Consider the following 10,459-nt stretch of genomic DNA (forward strand, 5'->3'; position numbering starts at 1 on the left):
TGAGATGGAATTTCCTGTGTTAAGAAGGACGCTGTGCAGGTTGGGGCGGGGGCAGCAGCTAGGCCTGAGGCGAGGTGGGCCTAAGGTAGGCCCGAAGGGGCCGCAAATAGGCCCAAGGGGGACCCGAGGGAGGCCTCAAGGTGGCCCCGATGGGCCTGAGGCAAAGTCGGTGTGAGGCGGGTCGGAGTTGGGCCCTGCAGGGCCGTGCCACAGCGGGCTGACACGGAGCACCAGCCCGCCCTGCCGCAGCCCCCCGAGCCCGCGATGCAGCGCGGCGCGGTCCGTACCTCAGCACGGCGCTGGCGCTAGCGCTCCGCCCCGCCTCGCCTCAGCCCGGCACAGCCCCGCCCGGCGGCTGCGCCCGCCCGCCCTCCCCGCCCATAAATACGGGCGGTCGGGCAGCGCCGGTCCGCAGAGCAGTCGCTGGCCCCCCGCAACGCAGCCATGAGCTCGTACGGCTACGACCCGTTCTTCCCCTCCTACAAGCGGCGGTACGCCGAGAGCCCGCGCATCCACGTCTCGACGATGCGGAGCAGCGGCGGCTACAGCTCGGGGCGCTCGGCATACTCCAGCCTGTCAGCCCCCGTCTCCTCCGTGTCGGTGCGGCGCAGCTATGCCACCTCCAGCGCCTCGGGCTCCCTCCTGCACTCGGTGGACAGCCTGGACCTCAGCCAGGTGGCCGCCATCAGCAACGACCTCAAGTCCATCCGCAGCCAGGAGCGGGCGCAGCTTCAGGACCTCAACGACCGCTTCGCCTGCTTCATCGAGCGGGTGCATGAGCTGGAGCAGCAGAACAAGGTGCTGGAGGCTGAGCTGCTGGTGCTGCGGCAGAAGCACGCTGAGCCCTCCCGCTTCCGCGCCCTCTACGAGCAGGAGATCCGCGAGCTGCGGCTGGCGGCCGAGGAGGCGACGAGCGAGAAGCAGGCGCTGCAGGGCGAGCGGGAGAGCCTGGAGGAGACGCTGCGGGGGCTGCAGGCCCGCTACGAGGAGGAGGTGCTGAGCCGGGAGGACGCGGAGGCCCGGCTGCTGGAGGTGCGGAAGGGCGCGGACGAGGCGGCGCTGGCGCGGGCGGAGCTGGAGAAGCGGGTGGACAGCCTGCTGGACGAGCTGGCCTTCCTCAAGAAGGTGCATGAGGAGGAGCTGGCCGAGCTGCAGGCGCAGATCCAGTACGCGCACCTCTCGGTGGAGATGGACGTGTCGGCCAAGCCCGACCTCTCCGCCGCCCTGCGCGACATCCGCGCCCAGTACGAGAAGCTGGCGGCCCGCAACATGCAGAACGCCGAGGAGTGGTTCCGCAGCCGCTTCACCGTCCTCAGCGAGAGCGCTGCCAAGAACACCGACGCCGTCCGCGCCGCCAAGGACGAGGTCTCCGAGAGCCGCCGGCTGCTGAAGGCCAAGACGCTGGAGATCGAGGCCACCCGCGGGATGAACGAGGCGCTGGAGAAGCAGCTGCAGGAGCTGGAGGAAAAGCAGAGCGCTGACATCTCCGCCCTGCAGGTGCGGGGGGGCCGGGGGGGGCACCTGGAAAGGGGGGGACATTGCTGCTAGCTCGCACATTCCCCGGCTATGCTGCATAGCTGAACGATAAGGTATCATAAAATCATCATGCGAAGTGCCACAGAGCTATAATACATGACACAGCGTTTATCGATACACCGGACAATCCTTAACTATATCATCATATAAAAGACAGACTTCAGCTAAAAATAGAAAAAGCACATAGAAGCCAGAAGCAAAACAAACCTCATGCATGCATGGGTAGCAGAAAATGAGGCTCTTAAGTAGGGATGGAATAATATAGTGTAGACATAGGGTTGGGAAACATTAAGTAGGGATGGAATAATAAGGTGTAGACACGGGGTGGGAAAACCTTGCTAGGGAAGGTGGGATTTGGTAAATGGTGTCTTTTTGGCTGAGGGTGGAATTGGAGCTGTTCGGTTTTTTCTTCTGCTAGAGCAAGATTAAGATATTAGGATTGGAGAAATTCCTTGCAAGGTATTATATCTAGACATGGGAGAATTAAGAATTTTACGCTGCCAATATTGTTCCTTCCAACAGGATACAATCAACAAATTGGAGAATGAGCTGAGAACCACAAAGAGCGAAATGGCTCGGTACTTGAAGGAATATCAAGATCTGCTCAATGTGAAGATGGCCCTGGACATCGAAATTGCAGCATATAGGTATGATGGGGGGAATGTTTCAGTAAGTCAGAACTCGGATCAGGTTCCTATTCTCTCTTCAAGAGAATTCATTTTCTTTGTCATTCCTCCAGCAGAAGTTTTCATAGATAGATGTCAGAGTTTAATCAGGTCTCCTCCATTGTCTTTCTATTGGAAGAAGCAGTGCTTTTGAGGTAAAATATTTGCTTTAAGCAAAATCTTCTGTGTGTAGCAAACCTCTGTGAATATAATGGTATGTATGTGTACGCATACAGAGCTCTCTGCTCAGCAATATGATCTCAGTTCTCTCTTCCCAGGTAAAAATACCTGTTCTGTAGTTAAAGAGATTTTGTGTCAGTGGAACTTCATAATACAGATGGCTGTGTTCTCAAAATTGGAAATCCCTTACATGCTTTTAAGAACAGACCTTGTTTCTAACTCACAGAAGCAATCTCCTGGAAAGTAAATATTTTTACAGCAGAATTGCTGCTAAATAGCTGTTTAATGTTTTGTCCCAGATACTGTCAGAATTTGTAAATGTCGAAAGAGAGTTTCTATGAATGCCACAAGGGGGAATACTGAGTAAGTGGCTACAAACCTCATCTAATAGCTAAACGTAACATCAAATTGTTACATCTGCATTGTTATCTGCAACCCAAAATACACCTCTGGCTTCACCTGCTATAGGAACATAATCCTAGAGGGTTTTTCCCCATTATTTCTCCTAACAAAGGAAAGTATTAATTCACCAGTAATGCACACCTCTGAAACTTCATTCCGAGGAAATAGGGTAGCATTGCCGTATAGTTATTCATTATGAGTTTTTGCACTCAGAAGTATGCAGTCTGTAGGGCTTGTGCTGCTCAAAGCATCCCAGTGTCTTGGTCTGTAGCTGAATCTGCTGAATACTGTTGCAGTATAACAAAGTCATTTCTCTTTGCTTTTTTTTTTTTTTTCGCTAGGAAGCTGCTGGAAGGTGAAGAGACCCGACTGAGTTTCACTAGCGTTGGAAGCATCACCAGTGGCTATACCCAGACTGCCCCGACTTTTGGCAGGTCTGCCTACAGTGGTCTCCAGTCCAGCTCCTACTTGATGACAACCCGTTCCTTCCCCACGTACTACTCCAGTCACGTCCAGGAAGAACAGATTGAAATAGAGGAAACAGTTGAGGCTGCTAAAGTGGGAGAAGCCAAGGCAGCCCCTGCAGAAGAAGGTGAGGAGGAGGAGGAGAAGGAGGAAGGTGAGGAAGAAGCGGGAGGTGAAGAGGCTGAAGAAGAGGAGGAAGGTACTTCTAGTTACTTTCAAATCCCTCTCTTTCATGCTTCACCCTGCTCATGTGGGGTAAAACCCAGAAATCCTGATGACTAGATCTAATCATTAGACCTTTCCCATTGTCTGCTTACATGAGCAAAGGAGCATGGGATTAAGCCCACAGCGTTTAAGCAGGAAAGCCTGAATATTGGGTGGAAGATAAGGTAACCGTTCAATATCAGGCAGATTATAGGACTGATTATACTCCCTTGAAAATCACTGGATGTTTTTCCATTCGGGTTTCCAAAAGCAGAATGATAATACTTTAGCTGGGTGTAATGTCATATCAAGCGGCACTTAGCTATTATAGACATCCTCAAAAACAGGGAACAAGGACATCCTGAGCTAAATACAAATTCCCAGAGAGTAGCCTGTGATAATAGGAACATCAGCTGATGTCTGTGGGTGTCACTGTTGGGTTCAGCGGATAGCAGTATCTATTGCCTGAGGTCGGGGTAGTTTTTTGTTCAGCCAAAATATAGGCCACTTCCTTGCTGTCCCATGAATTATTTACCAAACTCATTTTAAAGAAAACGTAAAAGGAATGTTACCAAGAGTTGCTTTTCCAACTTCAATTGCATAGATCTGAAAGATTTAACCTAAACATATCCAAAATGCATTCACTACCACTGAACTAGGAGCTTGCTAATGTAAAGATTAATTATAATGAAATGATAGTTGAAGAGCCAATGGGAGGGCAATGGCAACATTCCTTTTTGAACTCAAGTCTTTGGATAAGGCTTAAAGCAGTGAGTCCACAGTACTATTTTTCAAGGCCATGATTTTGAAAGGACCTATAAAGTGCTTCACTCCCTCTGAAATCTAGGATAAGTTGGTCACGTAGTTTTGTTCGTTTCCCTCGGCAGTCCTAGATAAATGTCCCTGCTTCCATGCAAAATCATTTGCCATTCCATGCAAAATCATTTGCCAGCCCCATCCAGTTTGGCTGGCTGCCGTCCAAATGTGTGGGCTTGAAGGATGCAGGTATGCTGGGTCCTGTTAAATTTGGATTAGGAAGAGTACATAGGATGTGAAATGTTTCTTTTTGTTTCTCAAAGGTGCTAAGGAAGAGTCTGAAGAAGCCAAAGAGGGCGAGGAAGAGGAAGGAGAAGGGGAAGAAACAGCAGCTGAAGAAGGAGAGGAGTCTCAGGAAACTGCTGAGGAAACTGGTGAGGAGGAGAAGGAAGAGAAAGAAGCAGCAGGAAAGGAAGAGAGTGAAGTGAAGAAGAAGGCTTGATCTTTAGGCAGTATAGCTTTCTCATCAGGTCAACAGAATAAATGATGATTGACTCAGCTAAAATTGCAGTCTCACATATTTAATTCAGTGACCACTGAGGTTTAAAGTTCATGATCTATGATGTTTCTCTCTGTGCAGAGTATCAGTATGCTTGCAGAGCACCCACTGGCTTGCTCCCTGAATGCCGCATGGTCTACACGTATGAATTCAGGGGTTATGTCTTTCTTGGGTGATTCAGAACCTTAAAATTTAAAAAGGGGGGAAAAAAAAAATGTCATGGGAATGAAAGTTGTCTTTAACTTGCATTTAAAATAATTATGGAAACCTTGGGTGGGTACAATAATGGAGGCTTCAATAAGTATGTGCAATAAAGCTAGTCAATAAAGTTACAGAAATGCTTACACAGATTCCTTGTGTGTGTCGTGTCACTAATGCACTTAAAAGGTTGATAAAGGGCTGTGTCGCACTTGTCTCAAGCCTGTGTCACAGGGTACGGGATACTGGTTTCTATCTCTAGCTGATACGCCTGGGGGAATAATAGGTAGAGAAAATTTCTTGATGGAGCTGTAAAATTTCACTTACAATGGTAAAATACACTGGTGTGAGAGTGTGCTGTTAGCTTTGTGGCGGGTCTCACTGGGCCGTTGTACACGCACAAGCTCCCTTTTGGGAAAAAAAAAATTCTAGCAAACCAATACAGAAGCAAAATGTAAACATGGGTGTCAAACGTTGGTATGAAATTGTTCAGTGCCTGACAACTCAGGGATGAAAGGGAAGAGTGACTACAGATGTAGCTGGGGCTTGGAGTGTGTTGGTTTTTTTTAAAAAAAAAAAAGGAAAAAGCTGTGGCGAGATGTTAAGAGAAGGACAATGTGGGGGGGTGGGGTGTTTCCTTGCTGCTGCTTGAAGGTGAGCTGCCTTCCGCAGGTGCTATCCTAAGTCTCATCCTCCACTGAGCAGTCAGCAGGGCCTTTTAAAATTTTGAGTATGAGCCAGGCAAAAATCCACTGTGTGATCAGGCACAAAAAGCAACGAAGTCTGACCATTCCGAAAGCAATGGCAGTGTCCTGTAGTCTGGGCCTATTTATTTTTAATTAGCTGAAGTTGATGCATATAGTTAAACCTTGTGCCAAGGGCAAGTACTAGGCTAATGCTGCAAATTAAACCATTTTAAATAAATTAAACCTATGGAAGCCCACATTAAAACAGGCGTGCCATGGCTGCACTGAAACCTTTCACAGTGACATTTAGCTAATTGATATTTTTTTTTTTTGCATAGGATTTTGGGGTAACTTTTAATTTTGTACACTGACGTTATGGGTATGAGTTGATTTGCATTGGCTCTACTCAATGGCTACGTTCAGAGAGAAAGGAAGTGTCTTTTTATATGAATTTTAGGGGTGTTCCAAAAGCATCTCCCTTTCCAGCGTTGAAACAGTTATAAAGAAGAAAATGATGGATGAGGTAAGAACTTAACATTCCTTCCATTTTACCAGGAAAAATGACAGAACAAAGAAAAAGAAGATTTGGTAAAACCAGTTAGGGAACAGAGCTTGTGTGCATAGGTAATAATTCCAGTAACTCCCGCACAGGGAGTTCCCGTATCTAAATACTTAATTCCCCCCCGCTTCTTTCTTGGTGTTTTGATGCTTTTGAGAACCAGAAGGCAAACAAGTAAATTAATTTTCTTCAACAACATCTCTTTTAAGTCTTTCTTTTTGTGTTTCCCTTCTGCTTTTCATGGAGATTTTTTCTACGTGTCTTTATGCAGAGTTATTCTTACAAAGCAGATTTTGTTTTCCGGCTCCAGGAGAGCGGTGGCGAGCGGTGGGGGGCACTTGCAGCACCGTGGGCAAGAGACTCGACCTCGCTGTTTGCTCAGGGCTTTTAAAAGCCTTGAAAAGCCAAATTGGTTGGAAATCTGCGCCTTTGGGTATGTGATACCCTCGTTCAAATGCCGCAGAATATCGAGCCTGAGAGATGCTACTTGGAAATTCACTGAAGTGCCCCGCCAGAAAACGCTTAGCGTGGCGCTTCGGCTGGGAAAGAGGTTCTGCTCCTACGGAGCAAGGAACACGCTGAGCACCAGATCAGAACTCGTCACGGCCATTAAAGCCAAAGCACTGTTAAATTGATTGGCATATATTAAAGCCACTGCCCCATCCTGCCTTTCTCCAAGCACTCTGGGCTCCTTTTAACTTTTCGATACCTGATTTTGCTTCCTCTGTCATGTCTCTCTTCGCAGATAAACTCATCCTTCATTCAGTCCCTTGTATCCCTTTCACTTTGGGAAGCAATACAGCTCTCCACATCTTTGCAGCCAGGCTGCTGGGGATGCTCTCAAACCAGCACATTTAGAGATACGCCAGCAAAGACGTTTCCCCTTGCAGCGTATCTCAGTCCGATCCCCACTCCTTATGTTATTTTTAATGTATTGCAGCTAGAGGAGAGATTTCACGACTCCGCAGGAAACGTGTGAGTCACAGCCGTGGCGATGAGCTGCGGAGAGTGACAAGCTGCAGTGACTGTCCAGCCTGGTTTGTTACCCCCAGTCCTGCCCTGCCGCTAAGGTAAACTGCTGGGAGGAGGATGAAGAGTGCGTTTGCGTGCCGAGACACTCAGGGTTGTGGGGATCCTGCTGGCAACACTCGCTTTACCTCTGAAAATCCAGGAGCTGGCTTTGACGCAATGCAGTAAAAGCAGGCAGAGGGAGACAGGATAGAAACTTTAACCCAAGTTGCGGCTGTGAGTAAAGCCGAGAGTCTGTCCCTGAATTTTCTCTTGCTGTTTGGGCAGACGGGGTCTGGATGGGGCCGAGATCTCAGCACAGGGAAGACAAATCCACGGAGGTCCTCAAAGCCTTTCCTGAGACACACGTACACACGCGCTCCCCTTCCACTCAGCAAGGGGAAAACTTGTACAGGTATAACATCCAGATTCTAGGAATTTACCTTCTAGTAGGTGAATAATTGACAATTCATCATTTGCTGCCTTCCTAGATTAGTTAAGGGTAGTTTAATCCTGAACAGAGAGGGAAGAAAGCTCACATGGGAATGGGAAAAGCACAGACCCTGATGCCTGGAGAAAATTCTAGTGCCTGACTCAGCTCCCTGGCAAATGCAACCTATTTGTGTTCTGTAACTCTTCCCACTTCGTTTCCACCTGGAATTTAGTTCTGGGATGCTGAAAATCTCTTAATCATAGCTCCTCTGCAAGCCACTATGGTAAAGACATCCTGTTTTAGAGCCCTCCAGGTCCTGAAGTCACAGGGGTCTTGATGGTCTACCTTAAATAAGATGCATAAATCTTCACAGTAACTTCCTTTAATTATTGTTTTTCCCTTCATGGAGCCTTTTGGTGATCACTGAACTTCTGTGTCTGAAAGTAATTAATCCCTTCACTGGTTATGCACAGTCTGAAGAAGTAATTGGTGCAGAACAGGCAAATAACATACTATTTATGCATCTCTGCCCTGGAATTACGCTTCCTTTTGAAACTGTTTGATTGCAGATGTCAGTAGACAAAACCTCTTGGCAACATTAAATATTAATCAGTTCTTATAGTTTTATAAATATTTAGAAATGTGTTAACCAGTTGCTTATTTCTCTTAGGATTTGATGGAAACATTTGCAGTGGGAAATAGACTAAACTCACAAATTTATTTTGTGTGTTAGAGCAGAGAAAAAAAAAATTGTATTTCTGGGTAATAACTAAAGGCTGAAATATAATTGGGGCGGAAAAGGGGGAGTTAACGGTGTTCTTGAGTTTCCTACTGGCATCAATATTTAATTCACTGTACAAGGTGACCCTTCTTGGTGTTGACGTTGAAGATGCCCGACTTTTTATGCTGAGGGGTGGTAGCAGATTCTAGATCTTATTTGGAAGCATGTAAAGAGTAAGTTTTATGTTAAATACTGGTCTCTGGTTTAGTTTTTGGGTTTAGTGTTATTGTTCTCTTGAAAACTTTGATTAGACCCAAGAGAAAAACAGCTTCATTGCTCACAAACCATTGGGCATTTCCATATTTTAACAGAACTTGGTGCGACCACTTACCGAAAATAGGTGAGCGTGACTGAGCTACTTAACTTCTTATTCCTAAAGGTCGAGGTATTTTTATGTCACCTACACATGCAACTTTCACAAATGAGCTTGCTACAGAGAAGCTGCCATTTAATTTGCTAACTCTGCTTTAATTAAACGTCACTCAACCAGCAAGCTGTTGAGCACAGATTCCCATTATTGATATCAGCAGGAGAACCGTTCATTACTTTGCTACATAAAGACTTATGTCGGATTTATTTGAAAGCCTTATCTGCTGTGGACTTTCTACAATTTCTCCAGTGAAGAACATGCAGAACCCTTTCAATTAAAAACTACTTGATCTTCAATTATTGATAGGGTAAAGAATTGGAAGGCATGTGCAAATCACAGAGAATGTGATCAGAGCCTCAATTAGTCAACAGATTTCAGGACAGTCCGTGTGCTGAACCCAGCCTTAAAAATTATTTGCATTTCTTTGCTAGTTATGGTAGGAAATGCAGGAGCAGCGTTCTTTGTTTTCCCTTTGAAATGTAATAGAAATAAAAACAATATTAATCCCATAATAAGAAATATTAGTTCCCCAAATTGGAGTTGGGCCCCCCCTCTTTTTCCCTTTGTTTCTTTTGTCTCCATTTATTTTCCACGTAGTGGGATTTTAGAGGACCCTTCAATTGGCTTTCTTCTTAATAAAGCCAGCCTGCACGTAGCAGTAGACACAGGCCAACGCTTAGGAGGCCTTTTTATTGGAAATGGAAGAAATGTTTTAGTTTGGTTTTATCTGTCAGTCACACTGGGTATAATCTGAGCCCTACCCGGCCTCAGGTCAGTCTGGAAGCGTTTCATTTCTACAGCTATTTTGGAACGGACAAATACGTAAAAAAGAAAAACCAAGTTAGGAATATTTTTGATACTCAGTACTCTGGGACAGGTTCCTTTTTCCAGGAATTCATTTGATCTCAATTTTGGAATTTTGTGTTTAGAGGCAGATTGCGCCTGTTGATCGTTTGAGACAGAGAACCGATAAGGATGCTCTCATAGTGAGACAGAGAACCGATAAGGATATTCCCATAGAATTAGGGCAGGAGGGGGGAAAAATAATCCGAAACTACCCCATTTTGATGAACACATGGTGTCTTGGTTGAGATTACTTAATGGGTCTGTGCACGCTTAAGTGATGGACAAGTGTCAGAGAAGATACCATGACCAGTTGTGGCTCGCAGACAGGCTGGCTTCACAGGAAAAAAATCAAGGAATGAACTGAAAATTGCCACACCTTTAAGTCCTACATGCTGAGACTAGCGTGCAGGGAGGAAAATTAAATGCTTTTACACTTAGCACAAGGAGGATCGCTCAGGTAAGTAATGTCAGCAGCACGTGGCTTAGAGACCTTCCCCTTCTTAGCAAAAGCGATTGCAACCCCTCTGAGGCCCCAGAGGCCAGGCAGCAGAGCTCAAGAGGTTCCTCCTTACTCTAGAAAGCATAGGATACCACTCTTAAGTATCTGCTTAAACCAGCTCAAGTATTTGTGTTATGTTACAGCAAATTTGTTCATCATTTCCAATTCAAACTCATTTTCTAAACGAGGAAACAAAGAGAAAGGAAAACCTCAAGCAACTTCCAACCCACGCAGCTCTGATGCGCTGTCCTGAATGGGAACAAACTTCAGGGAAGGATTTGAGTTGGAAAAAGAGAGTCGCCAGACAAGTCA

General features: G+C 46.3%; 1 protein-coding gene across 2 annotated transcripts; it reads left to right on the plus strand.

Annotated features, from left to right (window-relative positions):
- Nucleotides 1-367: 367 nt before the first annotated feature.
- On the plus strand, nt 368-5,117 carry NEFL (neurofilament light chain). Of its 2 annotated transcripts, none has more exons than XM_074563754.1 (4): nt 368-1,497; nt 2,059-2,183; nt 3,125-3,447; nt 4,532-5,117. In XM_074563754.1, exons 1-4 carry the CDS (start codon nt 445-447, stop codon nt 4,708-4,710), a joined length of 1,680 nt encoding a protein of 559 aa, XP_074419855.1. In that variant the 5' UTR covers nt 368-444; the 3' UTR covers nt 4,711-5,117. The 2 variants fall into 2 exon arrangements, with proteins under 2 accessions (XP_074419855.1, XP_074419856.1); XM_074563755.1 differs by having other exon boundaries at nt 395-1,497; nt 3,125-3,375.
- The last annotated feature ends 5,342 nt before the right edge of the window (nt 5,118-10,459 follow it).

This window comes from Larus michahellis, chromosome 20 (genome assembly GCF_964199755.1).
Source record: "Larus michahellis chromosome 20, bLarMic1.1, whole genome shotgun sequence".
Classification (NCBI taxonomy): Eukaryota; Metazoa; Chordata; class Aves; order Charadriiformes; family Laridae; genus Larus; species Larus michahellis.

Bases quoted from the DNA above. Each gene is read 5' to 3' on its own strand.
- NEFL (XM_074563754.1), top strand. From the start codon at position 445: ATGAGCTCGTACGGCTACGACCCGTTCTTCCCCTCCTACAAGCGGCGG. The intron at 1,498-2,058 runs GTGCGGGGGGGC...TCCTTCCAACAG, and splicing joins CTGACATCTCCGCCCTGCAG to GATACAATCAACAAATTGGA. The intron at 2,184-3,124 runs GTATGATGGGGG...TTTTTTCGCTAG, and splicing joins ATCGAAATTGCAGCATATAG to GAAGCTGCTGGAAGGTGAAG.